This window comes from Doryrhamphus excisus, linkage group LG14 (genome assembly GCF_037039965.1).
Source record: "Doryrhamphus excisus strain RoL-2023G ecotype Guam linkage group LG14, RoL_Dexc_Guam_v1.1, whole genome shotgun sequence".
Taxonomy (NCBI): domain Eukaryota; kingdom Metazoa; phylum Chordata; class Actinopteri; order Syngnathiformes; family Syngnathidae; genus Doryrhamphus; species Doryrhamphus excisus.
The window spans coordinates 15,990,355-16,010,098 of record NC_136370.1 but is presented as its reverse complement, the minus strand read 5'-3'; the positions used below and the strand labels follow the sequence as shown (position 1 = coordinate 16,010,098).

Genomic DNA, 19,744 nt, shown 5'->3' with positions numbered 1-19,744 from the left:
TTTTACTCCCATTTTTCATGAGCTGTACTTGTTGTATGTCCACAAAAGGCCAAATCCCCCCAAATATTGTAGAACTAAATCTGTTAGTAGGAACTTCATCGCAATAAAAGGCAGCAAGTATTTGTTAAATGAAAGTGCATTAATTTATTCCCAACTGTCAATTATCTTCATTTCATAGCCTGTCTAATTGGCTTTGTTGCTTCCAGTATTGTATGTATGTTCCATATTTTTTTATCCAATCAGATAAAAGCTAGTTTATCAATGTTATCTGCACAGGGCCTTCAGAATTAGTACTGCTGGCCCATGTCACATATTCACTATTAGCAATGGGCTGTTTTTCTAAGTGGTTAGCATGTAGGACACAGAGTCAGGAGATCAGGAAGACTTGGGTTCGATTCTCCGTGTGGGGTTTGCATGTTCTCCTGGTTCCTCACACATCCCAAAAACATGCTAGGTTAATTGGCGACTCCAAATTGTCCATAGGTATGAATGTGAGTGTGAATGGTTGTTTGCCTATATGTGCCCTGTGATTGGCTGGCCACCAGTCCAGGGTGTACCCCGCCTCTCGCCCGAAGGGATAGGCTGGGATAGGCTCCAGCACCCTTCGTGAGGATAAGCGGTAGAAAATGAATGAATGTAAAACTATACTCTTTAACTATAAAAACGTGTTTTGAGGATCAACTTCTATTGAAATCATAGACGAGAAATGTAACTTCCGGGTCCGGTTGCTATTTTATTTGAAAGCTAATGGGATGCTAACAAGGAAATGATCTAATTTGAAATAATATTAACCAAAAAAATGCTACCCGGGGCGAACGCTAACCAAGGTTCCACTGTATAAGTTTGTAGTCAAAGTCAACCTGTTTTTGAGATGAAGTGCAGGAACCCAAAACTGATGTTTAATAAAAAGGCCCGGGAAAAACTCACAGGAAGTTCTCAGGGTGAAGATGAGGTATGATTTGATGGAATAAAAATTCAGAGTGATACTGAATGTTGTCTCAATAGATTACGGTCCGATGATGCCAGAATATAGTAATGGCTGGCCACCAGTCCAGGGTGTACCCTGCCTCTCGCCCAAAGACAGCTGGGATAGGCTCCAGCATACCTCGTGAGGACAAGGGGTATGCTTGAACCTATTCCAGCTGGCTTCGGGTGAGATGCGTGGTTCACCCTAGACTGGTATTTGAAATAATCTCTGCTGATTAATACTCTATTAATACTGATTAATATTAGTACTTTCTTTTGTATGCACTCACGTACAGTGAATGCAGAATTAAAGGAAAACTGCACTTTTGGTGGGAATTTTGCAATCCTTATGTGAGACATGAACACACACGTTCTCTAAAGATATAAAAAATAGGCAGCTCAGAATGGGTTGGGTTTAGAGACGCATAATTGGACACAGCTATTTTGATAATAAAGCCATTTGAAAAAATCTCCAAATTAAAATAAATACATTTTAACCAAGCTCCATTAACTTTGTTATTGTCGGCGCTAACACCAAAGATGTACTTTTCTAGCCTTGCGACATCTCGCTACACCACACCAAATAAGGTTCTTTTTTTTTTTTTATTAAAAAGAAACAAAAGATGCTGTACATTATGAGTGGAATAACTGTTGTAATCTTTCTTATATGTAATGCAGTTCATCAAGACTTAAATAAATAAATACATGTATTACTCCATCGCTAAATACATACGTTAAGCCAGACTGTCCCTGCCAGGATTTATATTCACAGAATACATTCTACAGAGCAGAGCAGGGCTGAGGCCAGTCGGCGTGCGAGGGGCTGAGTGTGGCAGGTTTACCAAGAAAGTAAATAACACTTTCCACCATTTTCATTTGCAAAACTCATAAATATCCCTCTCGTGGTGCGCCAGGTGCAGCTGGAGACAACGACGTATCCCCCAATACATTTGTGGTTTACAATCCATCCTGTCTTCCTCCATTTGGTGCCCCTCTTCGTGGAGTTAGACCTCACAGAGGAGTTCCTAAGGGAAGGGAAACGGCACCGTTGGCTCGACTGCGACTTCTCGTGTGCACGCTGGAATCCGTGAGTTCCTCGCCGTGCTCTTCCGACTTCTTATCGGCGATGTTGGCCAGGAATCGCAATGTAACCGAGTCCCACTCCTCTGGAAGCAGCAAGAGCAGGAAGCCCAGGCAAATGACGCAAGTGGCGGCCAGACGCACCACGCTGAAGATCACCTCATGCTTGAGAACATCTACAGCTGTGGTAAGCAACGACAGAGGGGCAGTGAGTTAGGGAACAAAACAAATTAGTTACATTTTTGTACTGGGATGAGTGAAAAAATGCACAAGTGAGCCACTTTATCCTCTGTGGGATGCTTGGTTAAAGCTAAGAGGTTGTCTGGAGGTATTTAGTGTTACCATGGCAACCTTGCCATTTGGGGTGTGTTGAGAAACACTGGTGATTGTGTTTCCAGGGCGGGAGAGATGTTTGTCATCGTGGCCGCTATTGCATGAGACCGCAACCATTTTAATTGCCTCAGACGAGGAAGCTACGCTTTTATTGTGGTTTGATTGTTAGTGTCCAGTATTATGCAAAAACTACACATTGTGTACTTTACCTCATCAATTATAACTAATAAATGGGAATGTGTGTGTAAAGTGTAAGATATGTCATTTTAAAGCATTTAATAAGTAGCTACTACTTGTATCGTTTACAGCAATCAAAACAACAAAGCTGTGGTCCCCCCATATTTTTTTATAGCAGCTTATAAATTGTACATTTAATAATTTAATATGACAAAGTTTCGGAAAAATAATTGATCTTAAATTTGAATGATATACCAATTTATTTTCTCTCTGAGTCATGCGTGACCAGGCTGCATGAACGGAGTGCGGCGAGCGCATTTTGCAATTTTTATAAGCAGCGCAGTCCAGCGCAGCTTGGCGCACCCGTGCCTCCTTCCCCTGCCACCGACGCAAATCCAACATATTTAATGGTTTGGCATGCTGTGGTTTCTATTATGATAACTGATACTATTCATTCATTCATTTTCTACCGCTTGTCCTCACAAGGGTCGCAGCGGGTGCTGGAGCCTATCCCACATAGACAAACAACCATTCACGCTCACATTCATACCTATGGACAATTTGGAGTCGCCAATTAACCTAGCATGTTTTTGGAATGTGGGAGGAAACCGGAGTACCCGGAGAAAGCCCACATGGTCAAGAGTGGAATTGAACTCGGGTCTCCTAGCTGCGAGGCCTGCACACTAACCACTCATCCGCCGTGCAGCCTGTTTCACCCCTTATTATTCATTCATTTTCTACCGCTTATCCTCACTAAGGTTCCGGGTATGCTGGAGCCTATCCCAGTTGTCTTCGGGCGAGAGGCGGGGTACACCCTGGAATGTTGGCCAGTCAATCACAGGGCACATATAGACAAACAACCATTCACACTCACATTCATACCTATGGACAATTTGGAGTCGCCAATTAACCTAGCATGTTTTTGGAATGTGGGAGGAAACCGGAGTACCCGGAGAAAACCCACGCATGCACGGGGAGAACATGCAAACTCCACACAGAGATGGCCGAGGTTGGGATTGAACTCGGGTCTCCTAGCTGTGAGGTCTGCACGCTAACCACTCGTCCGCCGTGCAATAACTGATACTATTAATGAGTGAATGTACAGAAACTGTACCTGCATTTCCAGGCACACTGAGTAGCGTTCCTATGGATATGAGAATAGGGTATGTGAGCACCACACCAACATGAACCAGGATGTTGAACACTGTAGAAGACAAAACGGAAAGCAAGTATGTACGGTAATTAGAACGTAGATTTCTTTTGTATGTATTGTGTACTACTTCTACTGCGTAACCCATTGGGGGTATACTCACCAAGCCACAGTCCTGCTAGACCGCATAGGTACCCCCAGGGAAGCGAGGACAGTGAACCCCATTGCTCTACTTTGGTGAAATACAGGATGAGGGGCACACAGGAGATGAAGATGAGGTTGAAGAAGCCCATGGTGGAAAGAAAATGAGCCACCTCGCCGAGATTGGCACTGCCCAGAAACATCTTGAACAGCACCTGGATGGCCGGAAGACAAAACTCCACAGTCAACACAGTAATGGCTTCAAAAAATGGCTTCATGTGGTTGGCGGTCTCACTTTATACAGAGCTGATGTTGAAGCCGAGCCCACAGCTAATGCCACGCCAACAAAGGAATCACCATGGAAACCATCAGCATACGCCATCATGACGATACCTGTGATGGCCATGATGGCAGCCACAATCTAAAGAGATAGTTAATGATACATTTTACTATCTGCATGCCTGTCTGAAGTAATCATACCGTACATACCCGCACACCCATGAAGCGGTCCTTGAGGACAATCCAGGACAAAAGAAAGACAAAGGCCTTGTGGCAGCAGTAAAGGGCGGAGACATCAGTGGCGGTCAGCTTTTTCAAGGCCAAAAGGTACAAGTAGTTTGTCAACGTCCACAGGATGGAAAAAGGTGCGGTCCTCTTGACAAAAAGCTTCAGAGTCATGCCCTCTTCGCCAAACAGCTTACTGCACTCTCTGTAGAAAGATATAGTAGCTCTTAAATGGTTTGCAGATATACAGTACTTTTCAGATGAAGGGCTCTAATTTGTGTGAGCAGCGCAGTCCGGCGCAGCTCGGCACACCCACGCTTCCTTCCCCTTGCCACCGGCGCAAGTGGCAAAGAGGGACGAAAGAATACGTGTATAGAAGCTCTTTTTGGGCGGAGTTTTCACTTCTAAAATGTTGATATGAAAGGCGACAAGCCATTTTAAATTGGCTGCGCTAAGTGGTGCGCTGGACGAAATTACTATTGCTTTGTGTGCGCCACAAAATTAGGCCCTGAAGTGTGTCTTAAATTGGAAATGTTCATCCATTCAACCCAAACATTTGTGAATTCAAAGTTCATGGCTCATAATCTGTGTCCTACGTAATCCCTTTGTGTTTTTAATGGGGTTGATGCCCCCTGCTCTCACATTCTTCCACACCAAACTCAACCAACCATAGCTTTGCTTTAAATTTGTGTGAGGCATATTAAGGGTTTAAACCTGGATTGTGTTGCTAGTGAAAAATGGCAAGAGAAGCGAGAGAGGGGTCCGGACCTGAGTCTAATCTAATAATTAGATTGATTAATCTCATGATTAATGTATGGGCGGCACAGAGGTCTAGTGGTTAGCGTGCAGACCTCACAGCTAGGAGACCAGGGTTCAATTCCACCCTCGGCCATCTCTGTGTGGAGTTTGCATGTTCTCCCCGTGCATGCGTGGGTTTTCTCCGGGTACTCCGGTTTCCTCCCACATTCCAAAAACATGCTAGGTTAATTAGCGACTCCAAATTGTCCATAGGTATGAATGTGAGTGTGAATGGTTGTTTGTCTATATGTGCCCTGTGATTGGCTGGCCACCAGTCCAGGGTGTACCCCGCCTCTCGCCCAAAGACAGCTGGGATAGGCTCCAGCAGCCCCTGCGACCCTCGTGAGGAAAAAGCGGTAGAAAATGAATGAATGAATGATTAATGTGAAAATAAATATAAACAAAAAATAATCTAATAAAATTAGTTTGTGGGATCGACTGTACTGTACTGAACCTGTTTAGGGTGACATGCACGCTGGAGCCTATCCTAGCTGACTTTGCGTGGTAGGCAAACTACACCCTGGACTGGTCACAAGTCACAAACAACCAACCATTCACTGATTGGGAACTGAAAGTCAGTGGAGTGAACCGCCCGCCACACCATTATTGACCCATCAAGTTTATACTGCTTCTCCTGTGCAGGAATTGGACCCTACCCCAGTGGAACAGTGGACAACTCACTGGTCATATTGATGACATTGATGAAAGCCAACCAACGGTTCATGTTGCTTTAAATTCAAACACTGAATCACCTGAATTTTTGAATGGGTGTTTGCTTCTCCCTTGTCATCAGCACATGTCCAAAGTAGTAGATAGGAAAGAAGAGAATATTCCAGTTGCTGCTGAACCAGGAGATGAAGAAAGGACAGGAGAATGACTGGAAGGTCAGCTTGACCACCTGAGTGGTACCCACCCAGGAGGAAGAGACACACAGCACCATCAGCAGACCAGCTAGCACCTTCAGCACTGTGCTGGTGCATGTTTGGTACGACCGGCTTTCTCCACTTGTCTCACTGCCTGGCGTCTCTGCGTGAGACTCCAAACCATCCTCTCCTATCGGAAAGACAAATAACACAGTTTTTTTTAGAAATACTACTCCTGTAGTTTGGTTTCACGTGTGCAGAACATAAATTTTCAGCTGATGAAAAGTTAGGATATTAAAAAAATGGTTTCACCCGTAAGAGATCATACTTTTTGTGCCATCCAGTTTGACTAAACTGAATGAATATACTGTATATCTGATATTATTTTGAAGAATTGTAATCAGATAATCAAACTATCCCTAAACATCATATCTACACAAAATGACATGTTTGTTCTTAACAACAAACAGTTGTAATCAAATGCTATTCATGATCAAACATTTATGTTAATATTAACTAATACAAAAAAAACTGAGCGTTGTGTGTGTGTGTGTGTGTGTGGAGGTGTGTATAGGGTTGTGGGTAAAAAAAAAAAAGTACTGCAGCTCTAAATCCAGCAGAGGGTGCTGTCTTACAAGTCAATATACTCAATATTATCCAGCAGGAAGATGCTTTGACAAGATGTGATATTGTGTAATTGCGCATTTTGTAAGTATTTATATATATCGTACATCAGGGGTGGGCAAATGTTTTGACTCGTGGGCCGCATTGCTTTAACAAAATATATGGGGGGCCAGACTATATATTTTACATATAACAGTCTAGTATTGTGTGTCCCTTTTGTAAACACTTTGTAAACAGCAGACCACCTCAAATAACCAAATTGATAAAAAAAAGCTACTTAAACCAAGCCAAACCATCAAAAGGTTGGCTCAAGCCATGATGCCAGGTTGTATGTTAAGTTGAAATGAAAAACCTTTGAAAGAGCGGGCAGGCCGTAATCAAACACTTGGTGGGCCGGATGTGGCCCCCGGGACATAATTTGCCCACCCCTGTCGTACATGGATGCAAGTTACAAGTTCACAATATAAAACTTATATATATCTATAAAATCTAACAGGTAATCAAAGTAGTTGATTGAATCCCCCAAATATTAAAATAAGTAGTGTATAATTTTACATATTTATAGGCGGAATACTTAACCCCCATATACTGTATTGTTAGTATGGCTATGTAAAATGCACAGAAAAGAGAAAAACACGCAATATTGTCTCACATAGGGATTGTGGATGATGGAAATATTTAACATTTCAAGCTAATATTTTAAGAGGAGTGACATTTTTCATCATGAGTGACATATGAATGACAAAAGAAGATACGTATATACATGAACACAGGGCTGTATGTGGTATGTGGATGCATAGGCAGACAAGTTCAGGTATACATCCTTTACTTTTCAGCATGCACTGATCAATTTACACCAGGGCAGGAAATCAAAGATGACTGCCGACTGCCGGAGTTGTCTTTGCCAGCTCAGCATGTGATGCTAGAATCTCCCTTCTACCATAGCACAGCATCTCAGGGGCGCTCATTAATGCATCTATGGAGTTTTTTTTTTTTTCTTTTTAATCGATAAGGAGTAGAGCACTGGGAGTACAGCCACTGACAAAGCTGAGCGGAATGAAAGTGGATTGCTGTAAATCTTTTTGGAGATATCCAATTTGTGTCAGGTATATTATTGAATTTAGCGTGGCACAATAACATATACTAGATATTGTATGTCAATTAAAGATTGCATTGTCAATTTAATGTCTCAAACAAAGTTAAGCATCAACTATTAAACATAGGAAAGTTGATCAAGTGTAGAAAATGCTTTAATATGTCCTAACTTGCGGCACAGTGGTCTAGTGGTTAGCGCGCAGACCTCACAGCTAGGAGACCAGGGTTCAATTCCACCCTCGGCCATCTCTGTGTGGAGTTTGCATGTTCTCCCTGTGCATGCGTGGGTTTTCCTCCGGGTATTCCGGTTTCCTCCCACATTCCAAAAACATGCTAGGTTAATTGGCCACTCCAAATTGTCCATAGGTATGAATGTGAGTGTGAATGGTTGTTTGTCTATATGTGCCCTGTGATTGGCTGGCGACCGGTCCAGGGTGTACCCCGCCTCACGCTCGAAGACAGCTGGGATAGGCTCCAGCAGCCCCTGCGACCCTTGTGAGGAAAAGCGGTAGAAAATGAATGAATGAATGTCCTAACTTATACAGTTCGGGAATTTGTGAAAGGGATTTGTTGCCATTCTATTCTGCAAGAGTGGATCAGCTTCGATCTTCTTCTTGTCTGCTTTTTTTCATCCTCCAAGCAAAAAAAAAATCATTTGTGTTTGGCACTACAGAGAAAATCTAAAGCTTTTAGTGTTGGATGCGGGAGCTTCAGTCCTGAGGTATAAAAGCCACTACAGGCTGATCCGGAGCCAAGATGCGGTAATATTGAAAGTCCGCTATTCCCCTGCCTCAGAGAAAACGGCTCTCATGGCCAACATTCTCCTTTCACACGAGGCCGTGTTACTGACAGGAAACCAGTCTCTTCTGCAGCATTACAAAACACAATTTCAATATAAACTCAAAGAAACTCCGTGCACATCAACAAATCACATCCCAGAGTCGGCCATATTTACTCTTTATTGTCGTCACTATAGCGGAAGACGTCATTCAAAGCACTAACCTGATTCAATTCCCGCTATGCTGCATAGTACCATTCATTACAAGCTCCCGGTTAATGGACCTCTTCCGTGACGCAGTATACGCTACTTCAACTCAACATTTCAATCTGGTGTGTGTTTTATCGTGACATTGATGGATGGACACAAGCTGAAGCTCGCAGTCATGTGCTGCCTTGATAAGTCGTCTTAAGGAGATGCTGGGGTGCTCATGATGCTTACAGAAAGAGGATTAAGGGTATCTTATTGCAATCTGAAACAAAGGTAAGATATACAGATTAGATGATGGCTTTAGGAGAAGTTTGATGTTCTTAAGGATCGGGATGGAGGGTAGAACTGCTCAACCCGACGGAAAGGACAAGTGAGCACAACTTGCTGATGTGTTTTTTTTTTTTTACATCCAGTCTGGGCGGTCCATCTGCATGCAGAGCTTCTCCCGACAAAGAAAAAAAAAAGTGTGTTCTTGTGTAACTCCAATACATTTTTGCCATATGTAAAGTTGAAAAGTGCACATAATGCATCAATCTAAGCAACTAAATGTGCATGTGGCATACAGTTCACTTCGCCAACATGAAAGTACAAGATAAAGGCATGTAGTTACCTTCAGAGATGGGGCAGGTCAGGACCTGAGTGCTGTAGGAGCTGAGAGGAGCCACTCGGGCAGAGTGCTTCTTCATCCTCCACTGGGGGCCACAACACACTGTCCTTCCCTGGGAAGTCTATGTATGTGTGTGTGTGTGTGTGTGTGTGTGTGTGAGTGTCAATGTGCACACTCAGCAGTTCTTCATCCTTGCTCCGTTCATCCTTACTCCTCCGCTTCTTCTTCACGCACTTCACTTATCCCCCCCCCACTACCACCACCGTCGCCACCCACCACCACCACCCCCACCTCACCTGCCTGTCAACTCTTCTTCCCAGTACTCCAGTCCGGAGTCCTACACTCTTCCTCTTCCTCCTCCTCTAGCTGGATAGTAGTGACACAGCTTCACCCGCTACTGTTGCAATGTCATGTCGTGATCCAACGCCGCCGCTGCCGCCGCCGCTGTCTCCAAGGGAGACTGAGCTTCAAGTGTGTGTGGCATGGCACAATCAATCTCCTCAACTCACTCTATCCTCGCCACCACCCCCACCTCGTTTCTCTCTGTCCAACTCCCTCCACCCCCTCCCTCCTCTTTTGCTCCACAAATCAGCGGCTTTGTTTGGAAGGTAACCAAGCAGCCCAGGCTAATTATTCTCGCGCTTGCTCATCTCCTCATATGTCCTCTTTCTACCTGAGCAGGCTTCTCTTCTCCTTACTGTCTCCTGCTTCACAGCCATGTCGTCACATTTCTGGCTGTCACTTTTCCTGCATGGAACATCTCCTCCGCTTGACAATCAAAAAAATAGCAAAGATACAGTACTATACAACATATCGTTGTATGCCAATGTTTAACACTGCTAGCTTGGCATGCGCAATATTTTTTTTTATTGTTAACAACAACTTCCTGCTTCTCAAGACGGATACTGAAAACTTACTTTCAGGGTGCTGTCATGGTGATGCTGATGGGGTTTGATGCCAAGTTCATTCATTAATTTTTTACCGCTTATCCTCATGAGGGTCACAGGGGGTGCTGGAGCCTATCCCAGCTGTCTTTGGTTGAGAGGCGGGGTACACCCTGGACTGGTGGCCAGCCAATCACAGGGCACATATAGTGCAGCAGGGAGTAAGAATGGGGACTGTTAGGCTACAGCAGGGGTGTCCAAACTTTTTCTACAGAGGGTTGCACACAGAAATACTGAAGGATGTCAGGATTTGATACATTAAATATGCCAATATAGATCAATATATGCTAAGGTATCTGAACAAAACATTCATTTGAGGGTCGCGGGGGGTGCTGGAGCCTATCCCAGCTGTCTTGAGACGAGAGGCGGGGTGCACACCCTGGACTAGTGGCCAGCCAATCACAGGGCACATATAGACAAACAACCATTCACACTCACATTCATACCTATGGACAATTTGGAGTCGCCAATTAACCTAGCATGTTTTTGGAATGTGGGAGAAAAACCCACGCATGAACGAGGGAGAACATGCATACTCCACACAGAGATGGCCGAGGGGGGAATTGAACTCGGGTCTCCTAGCTCAATATCACTTTTTTTAATTAACATGTATTAATAATTTTCTGCAAATATTATGTCATTGTCGCGTGTCATTGGTGTAAAGTCTGGCAGAGCGATGTAATATTCGTCCATGTGGCAACACTAGCTGATTGCCTCGTTCCTCTAATAGACTTAATGTTGTAACATTGTTGGTTAAATTAGTATGCGGATGAAAAGGATCTGCTTTGCGAGTCCGTAATCAGGAAAAAACTGAAAGAAGCAAATAATGTTGGTTATTGGTGTGCCGCAAAATTTTTCCAACGTAAAAAACGTGCAGTGGCTCAAAAAAGGTTGAAAAACACTCTCCTATCTGGATCACTTGTCCGCCATCCAGCCTTGATGCCAAGTTACATCACACAAACAACCATTAAAACCACAAATCTAGTGATAACCCAATACTTTTGTAGAGTACTGTACATAAGACTCTTTGTCAATCCAGTGAGTGCATTAGCTGCTCTTACTATTCTGACGATCCTCTTACCACACCTACACATCTCACTAAATGAACCTAAGTTTACTTACTTGCAAGCCAGCGGCCTTATGTCGAGTCGGGACATTTAACAGTAATATTATCTTTGTCGTCTCACTCTTTATAGGCAAGAAGAAGCAGAAAAAAGACAAATAGGTGATGACGAGATGGTAAAGTAAGCTAGTGTTGCTAAATACAAGGATGAAGAGTCTTGAACCAGTCATGATGTGCTATATATATATATCACTATATTGACACTTACTATGGTACCCATTATGTCATTGGATGTCATATCACTTCATACTTCGGTACAAGGTGTATTATTAAAAAACAAACAAACAAACAAAAAAAAACCTTAAATTGTATTATGGAAAGCAGGAAGTGAACAAATGTAACAGTTACTGATTGTAAAAGTACCAGATGGAGGGGTAGGATTTAATAAGCTTTGCTTCTTCCTACTCCTTTTGGACATGTGGAACTGTGAACTGATTATGTGATGCATTCAATTGTAATCTGGTGTATGTTAAAATGAAATAAAACCATTACCATTACCATTACCATTACCATTACCATTACCATTACCATTACCATTACCATTACCATTACCATTACCATTACCATTACCATTACCATATGTATACACATACGTACACTATAGTCTATCCATTTGACTAAGGTTTTAGATTAAGTTTTAGCTGAGCTCGGTATTATACACAAAGTGCATTTGTGCTGTTGAACGCATCCACTGTTATTGATCTGATTCACCTCTCCCTCTCTTCATTCACTCTCTACCTCGCTTCACCACAGCTGACAGCATCCTGCAGCTGCTTACTGACGAAGCAGCTCTGTCCCACCATACGTTCTTCCCGTTTACACAAGATAGAGTAAAGTCCTAGTCCAGCAAACAGCAGCAGAGGCTAATGTTAGCTGCTCCTCTCCACACAAACCCATTTATTTTCTATGCCGCTTATCAGGGGAATGCTGGAGCCTATCTCAGCTGGCTTTTTTCCGCCAGCTCGGTAGTCCCAGACTTACGGCGTTGGTTTTAATATGGACATATTTAAATAAAAGGAAAAATGCTGCAGACATTTCCAAACTCCTGCGGCCATTGTGCACCATTCCAAACCCCCCTGGGTAGGCCCCAGCCCTGACCCCCTTAGACGGTGAAGAAGTGGAGCAGTTGGGAGTCAGCGCAAGGTGACATCTTTCCAGCAACTACATATAATTGTAGGAATAATATACTTTGTGTAGGATCGTCCTCTGTGCCAAGATTCAGCTACTAAAGTTGAGTAATGCTCATAATAATAAATAATTCCCTCAACAAGAGCATCCAGCCAGTGCATCATATATCTCTGTCAAGGCTTAAACATTTGTCACTTGTGAAATCAATGTTTCATCCGCTAAAAAAATGACTATAAAGTTTCATCATTTTTAATAATATGATCAATGTGTCCATTTGCAAAAAATGGAAGAATAACTAGCCTAAAAAACTATAGACAAACATTACAGAAATACAAATAAGCAAACTCAGGCTGATCATGTTATGCTGCAAATGTAAATAGTTGACATTTAGAAATTAGTCATACAAAGTGTGAATAGTACTACAATTGAGTGTACAAGTGCACTATTATCTGCCGTGTCTATGCAGGACTTTTACTGTTTACGGTCAAATTTCAAATTGAATGAAACGCTCATTGTCTGGTGGCAGGTCAGTTCAGGTCATGTGATTGATCCTTGTCTAGGAAAGCCCTCAGGTCCTACTATTTCTGGCTGTGGTGTATCTACCTGAAGACAACACCACATTACTACACTGGCCAAGATACAAAATACGTCTGCAGAGACAAATCAAGTAAACAAACAGTATAGCAGGAGAAATCTCTAATTTGACTTGATAAAACCACTGGAGGCGGTCGAGTGGTGAGCGCGCAGACCTCACAGCTAGGAGACCAGGATTCATTCCACCCTCGGCCATCTCTGTGTGGAGTTTGCATGTTCTCCCCGTGCATGCGTGGGTTTTCTCCGGGTACTCCGGCTTCCTCCCACATTCCAAAAACATGCTAGGTTAATTAGCGACTCCAAATTGTCCATAGGTATGAATGTGAGTGTGAATGGTTGTTTGTCTATATGTGCCCTGTGATTGGCTGGCAACCAGTCCAGGGTGTACCCCGCCTCTCGCCCGAAGACAGCTGGGATAGGCTCCAGCACCCCCGTGAGGAAAAGCGGTAGAAAATTAATGAATGAATGAAAACCACTGGAGGAGGTCGAGTGGTTATAGCGCGCAGACCTCACAGCTAGGAGACCAGGGTTCAATTCCACCCTCGGCCATCTCTGTGTGGAGTTTGCTTGTTTTCCCCATGCATGTGTATGTTTTCTCCGGGTACTCCGGTTTCCTCCCACATTCCAAAAACATGCTAGGTTAATTGGCGACTCCAAATTGTCCATAGGTATGAATGTGAGTGTGAATGGTTGTTTGTCTATATGTGCCCTGTGATTGGCTGGCCACCAGTCCAGGGTGTACCCCGCCTCTCGCCCGAAGACAGCTGGGATAGGCTCCAGCAGCAGAAAATGAATGAATGAAAACTCTATTTTTTGTCTCCTCAGGAGGTCGGTTATTAAATTACCATTACCCAATTCTGGCATTGCAGTAACATGCACAGCATCGAGCCTTTTGCGTAGTGATTCCAATGAGGTTTTACAGTCGTTGCTAGAAGGCATATTTCAGCAACCCGTCTGAAAAAGTGATATCGCCGTAATATATTTCCGCACTTAGTGTATCTCATGTGATCTCAACAACGCAGGAGTCAAGATCTGCTAAATAAACCGTAATACTGCAGCAATTAACAAGACTGAAGGTTTGCACCAAGCACGGCTGAAGCTATAGTGTTTGTTCTAGTGTAAGCAGAGGATAGGAGGATGGATCCCGTGAGATGAGGGTCGCTTAAAAATAGACCTGCTGATGAGTGGAGACAAAAGCTAGACAGAGAGGGACGGGAAAAAAACCATTCAGTCAGCAAAGCCCAGGTTGCTAATCGCTATCAGATTAAGAGCGAGTGCCTCGAGCACAGGCACTAATGTCCAAATATTAGTCAAGGGGACTGGAAAGTTGGCAAGGTAGTTGCTCTATTAACTGTACAGCGTATTACTTTATTTCACCATAAAATGACTTTTAAGTTACTTTTCAATGTCGAATCAATAACTCTCCATCTGTTATGACCTTGTATAACCTTTCTAGACATGCCGAGATAAACTTGCAACCGAGTGGACATCGCGATGTCGCGATGATGACATGTCACAGATCAAAGCAGCGTAAAATAAAGCATTCACCCTCTTTACCTCCATAGCAACGGCTGCACTCCCATCTACTGACGCACTCAGCCCTTTTAGGCCTTATTGTCATTTAGATTTACACTCCTCAGTCCTGCAAGGCTTTGTCTGTCTTCATAGCCCCTCCGTCGCTGAAATATTATTCATTTATTGAAGATAGTTTGATAATTATTGCTGTTTTTTCAGCGCACAGACTAGACTCTCACTTGGGTACCACTAGAGATGTTTCTCCACTCACTCGGCTCTTGGAACTATGGGATATGAGGACGCCTAGTGGTGAACACTAAAACAGCACAGACCCTGCATGCCGGTTGCATAGGACTCAGCAGCATACCCAGACTCATCCACAGTGACAGTTAAACATTTTATGCATTTTTGACAATCAAATACAAACAAAATAACTGAAACTTGAACTGTCTTTGTCAAATAAACCTCAGTTTTCATGTATCCTAGTTTTGTATGAATCGGTTGAAAATGTTTCCCTAAAATCAAGCCCCAGTTTTCGTAAACTGTCTTGTTTTTTTTTTTTTTTTTGGAGAATATTGCACTTATACTAGTCGGTTTTTCCACAAATATTTCCCCAAGCAAAGCACTTTACATGTTACTGAAACACTGTGTAATTCTTTTATTGAGTGTCACTGCTAAATAACCCACCATGGGGCCAAAGAAAGTTGTGAGTGACAAGGTGAGAAACACTCTCAGTTTTGATCTACATCAATAATCAAAGTCATTTAGAATTATTTAGTATTGTTTTCTGCATGAAAAGCTATAATTATTCTCTAGAAAATGTGTTTTTGTTAATATTCTTCTGTGCCTGAAATGGATTAATTGGATTTACATTATATTACAACAGACATTAGCGCAACATGCAAAACGGATTACTTGACTACTACTTCTGTGGTACACCACGGGCAGATCTGGTTGCCGTGTTAGTAGCCAGAATCCAGACACAGTCCACTATGAAGATAGCCTCGGCGCATTGTTGAGTGATTCCCTGCTCGAATAGACATTTTTCAAGCCCCCCCCCAAAAAAAATGGACAGGTATGTGTCTTTGTCTTTCGTATTGATGACCGAGACCTACCCAGGTCACTTGCACACCAGCATGATGGACTATCTGCTCCATTGCATACTAATCTCTACGCTCTGTTGCATGTATAAAACCTGTATTATGTATCTATACCAGCGCTAATTTTATTTTTATTTCATTTTTCATAGATGAATAAATATACATTATGCGTATACTGCATATACTGAAGTGCTGCAGCACAGTGGTTTGGAATCACTGCATTAAAGGGCATGGAAAGTCCGTTTATGGGTACTTCTGTGCTCATGGAGTTCACAGGGGCACTGTTAAGCAGGACGTGATACTCAGGCCTGCCCATAAAAAACTATTCTATTGTACCCACATAGCATATAAATGTTATTTTAATTACAGAAAACATTCCTCAGACGTGACGTTGGAGCCTGAAGAGGTGTACAGCAACATATGGACACAATGCACAGAATGGTAAGTAACACTGGACCGGTTATGCAAGGTGTTTTCACTGATTCTCAGGGGGGATGTGGAGGTTAACAGAACTCCAGGAGTCATTCAGGCAAAGCTCACATTCGGTTTGACACTAGGCTACATAGATATAAATAACTCCGAGAGAGCAGGCATGGATGCCAGTTAGTTAGTTGAAAGTGGCTGCATGACCATGGCGAATCTTTGGGGCAGAAACTGCATTATTTTGCTGTTTACTCTTCGAGTCATTGACTGAACTGCACTTGAACACACCATGCAGGTAGCTTCTCATTCTAATTTAGATGCAATCACATTACTGAGCAGTATACCTATCATTTGTCCTGCATTAGGCCTGTTCAGCCAGCAGGGAGTGTACCATCACAACAGTGTTGATCCCTTTTTAATTTAGCTTTTTTTTTTTTAAAGCAAATCACTTTAATGGTTTTTCCAGGAGACGCTGAGGAGGCATTTACTGTACTCGATTGTCGTGTGGGACAGCAGGAGCCAAACAGAATATGCCTTTTCAAGTTAGTTCCATTTCTATTCCTCTTGTGCACATGTTTGGGGCTTGGCAATTAGTGCAAGTCGCTTGTTAAAAGCTGCATTGACTTTGCCTCACAACAAGATTTCGCCATAATGTACCACAGCATGGTCACCGAATGTAGTACAGAAGCCCCTCAGAGGCAAACTCTTCTTCTACACAGATGGCAAGTGGCAATAATAACAAAACGCCAACAGGGTCTTACTAAATATACCATCATGCCAAAGGCAGGGCAGAATGAGCCCAGTATTCTGTTCATGTGATTTGTGTATGGAAACTGATGCTTATTGACAATTTGGTAAACTATACTCATTTGCATAAAAAATATATTTTTTAATATATGCCCCTGCACATAATTAATTCATGCAGGCTACTTCTCACTAACAACAACAGTACACTTAATAGCTTAGCAAGTAGAGCACCCTGAGGAATACATTCTGTTGACTTTAAAATGGCTTGATGAATAGGCGGGGGGCTGCACAGATGGCATATCATATCGGAAAATCTAAAATGTTTCCCAAATCAAATAACCCCCCCAGCTTGCAGACGTGTGTGGCCTTTTATAGGCTTGCTATGGGGGGCCATTATGATGCACACCTGCTCCTTACACCTGAAATTACAGCACAGACGACATGTCATCATTCATCTTCCTCGACTGTGGAATGAATTGCCACAGAGGGGCATATCGGGAATAATACTGTATGAATATGCTGCTATTCATGTAATCTTATTTAAAAGTCACTCAAAATGGAATACTGTGAGGAACGCGCCTCCTGGTGTTTATTTAGTGTTATTACAATGTATTAGCTGGAATGAAGAATCATGCAGGATGCATGTGGAGGAACGATTCCACATCTGTGGCTAATGGAACCCCGCTATCATCTCCGCACTGCTGCAGTAACAACCGCATTGACAGTCAGTGCCTATAACCCTCGCATTGCTTACAACCTCAAAGTGGCTCATTATCGGAATTGTTTCAGTGCTGTTTTGGGTGCTCCTTGTTAATCAGTTAACCCTCTCAAGAGATTAACCTGAACGGGTGGATATCTACCCAAATGAAAGTGTGATTGCATCCATGATTAATCTACTGCAACCGGCAGGACACACTTAATGAGCAAAAGACTAATTTCCTTTTCCTTGTCTTATATGGAAACATGCTATCCATGTTCTTAAGTCAATCTGCATATTTACATTTCCCTTATGTGTATTATGCACAAAAATGGGTATGCGGTATGGGATTTGTAGCTGATTAAATAATGTGGAGCTGAGCTTTTATGTAACAGTCAGGGTGAGATGTTTGGGAGCTTGCGTGCAAAGTCCAATTCATTTGGGGTGAAGCCTTTCAGCTCCTGAAACATGGCTTCTCATATGGAGTGAATACACAAGAGCAAGGTAAAAGGCCTTGTATTATTATTTAGTTATTTGGTTGTTGTTACAATCTGACTGACAGTCAACATCAACATTTGGAGCATCATTCCCAGAACAAAGTGCACCATCATCACACATCACATTTATTCAATGCCTGGATTTGTAATGTCAGCAAAAGTTCCAATATTGCACTACCAATCAAACACAAGGTGGATAAATTAAAAAAAAACATGCATGTTGTGTCATATCTCAATGTCAGGTGTGTGTGTGGGGGGGGGGGGGGCTGGGAGCAAGCAATCATGCATCATGGAGAGAGCCTCTCTATATTTCTATATCGCCATATGGACAATGAATCACGATAATGAAACCTATATGGCGAGGCTGCCATAGGAAGACATCAATGACTGATCTGAGCTGCATCAGCCTTCACATTCCATATTTAATAACTTTGGTTCATGGCATTCAACACTCACACACTGGACCGATTAATCCTCAAATTGATCACCATTTCAATAGATGAATAGATATGACCTTTAGAAAAAGGATTCTTATTATATAGGAAGATTAATTCCTGGATTATGAATCAATTAGTCATCTCACAAGAGTGTAGAATTTCCATGTAGTGTACAGTTATCTTATGGAATATGAATGGGTCAATATACAGTTGTGTAGCATGGCATGAGATAAGATAAGATAAGTAGTACTACAGTTTTCATGAGTTTATGGGAGATGAATGGATCAGTATAATGTAGTATAGTATAAGATAAGTAGTACTATTGTTGTCATGGGTTTATGGGAGATGAATGGATCAGTATAATGTAGTATAGTATGGCATGGAATATGAATGGATCATCAATATAGTGTCACACTGTATAGTGAGCTTATGGAAGATGAATGTATCAATATAATATAGACTATGAATGGATTTACAGTATAAAGTATATTAACTCAATCAATAAAGTACTCTTGTATATGATTGCATATTATTGTACATGTTGTGTTTTTATGACTATACCCGCAAAATGTTTATTTGCTGATAGTTTGTAAGCTGATACTCACTCCTGTGACTAGAGTATCCCGGGTTGTATCCGTAGTAGCCGGTGATCCTCAGGATGCGGTCCTCGATGTCGTGCACCCCGTTGACTGTCACTTTGGGGCCGCCGCTGTCCACGAAGACGCCGCAACCGGAGCCCCCACTCGGCGTCGTTTTGCCCGGCAAGTGTGTGTTCTTGTTTTTCAGGTTCTCCGACCCGGCGCAGGGCTGCTCCACAACACTCTCCGTGCTGGTCATGGTTCGGTGTGTAAAAGAGCAGGGACGAAGAGATAAAAAACACACCAACAATCAACAATTAGAACAGCTGAAAGCACGTTAACATTTTTTTTCCACTGACGCTCCTGAACGTTACAGACGGTGTGCTTGTCCCCAGCTCGACGCGTGGGACAAACCAGAACCACTAGGGGGCGTGTTACTACTGTCACATGTCTTGGAATTCAACTATCAGCTTCCAGGCAGCAGTGATTCTGTGATTGTGATTCTGAAAACAATCACACTTGTTGTCACCACAAGTGTAAAAATATTGACAGGTGTGTTGTCTCATATTCTCACTATTGTACACTTAACTGCGAGAATGATTGACAGAAATAAAAGTCAGGTGTATCAGTGACGA

The 19,744-nt window shown here is 42.7% G+C and overlaps 1 protein-coding gene across 6 annotated transcripts; it reads right to left on the bottom strand.

The window, feature by feature from the left end:
* Positions 1 to 1,473: 1,473 nt before the first annotated feature.
* On the bottom strand, positions 1,474 to 19,495 carry slc35f4 (solute carrier family 35 member F4). Of its 6 annotated transcripts, none has more exons than XM_058090481.2 (7): positions 19,137 to 19,495; positions 5,902 to 6,202; positions 4,337 to 4,556; positions 4,143 to 4,268; positions 3,870 to 4,062; positions 3,671 to 3,760; positions 1,474 to 2,228 (listed from the first exon to the last, which is right to left on the bottom strand). In XM_058090481.2, exons 1-7 carry the CDS (start codon positions 19,366 to 19,368, stop codon positions 1,978 to 1,980), a joined length of 1,413 nt encoding a protein of 470 aa, XP_057946464.2. In that variant the 5' UTR covers positions 19,369 to 19,495; the 3' UTR covers positions 1,474 to 1,977. The 6 variants fall into 6 exon arrangements, with proteins under 6 accessions (XP_057946464.2, XP_057946466.1, XP_057946467.1 ...); XM_058090483.2 differs by lacking the exon at positions 19,137 to 19,495 and adding an exon at positions 9,330 to 9,552; XM_058090484.2 differs by lacking the exon at positions 19,137 to 19,495 and having other exon boundaries at positions 5,902 to 5,991; positions 6,063 to 6,202.
* Positions 19,496 to 19,744: the final 249 nt, after the last annotated feature.

Coding starts and splice junctions, on each gene's coding strand:
- slc35f4 (XM_058090481.2), bottom strand. CDS start 19,368: ATGACCAGCACGGAGAGTGTTGTGGAGCAGCCCTGCGCCGGGTCGGAG. Junction 6,203..19,136: donor GGGATACTCTAGTCACAGGA/GTGAGTATCAGC, acceptor TCTTTCCGATAG/GAGAGGATGGTTTGGAGTCT. Junction 4,557..5,901: donor ACACCCATTCAAAAATTCAG/GTGATTCAGTGT, acceptor ATCTTTCTACAG/AGAGTGCAGTAAGCTGTTTG.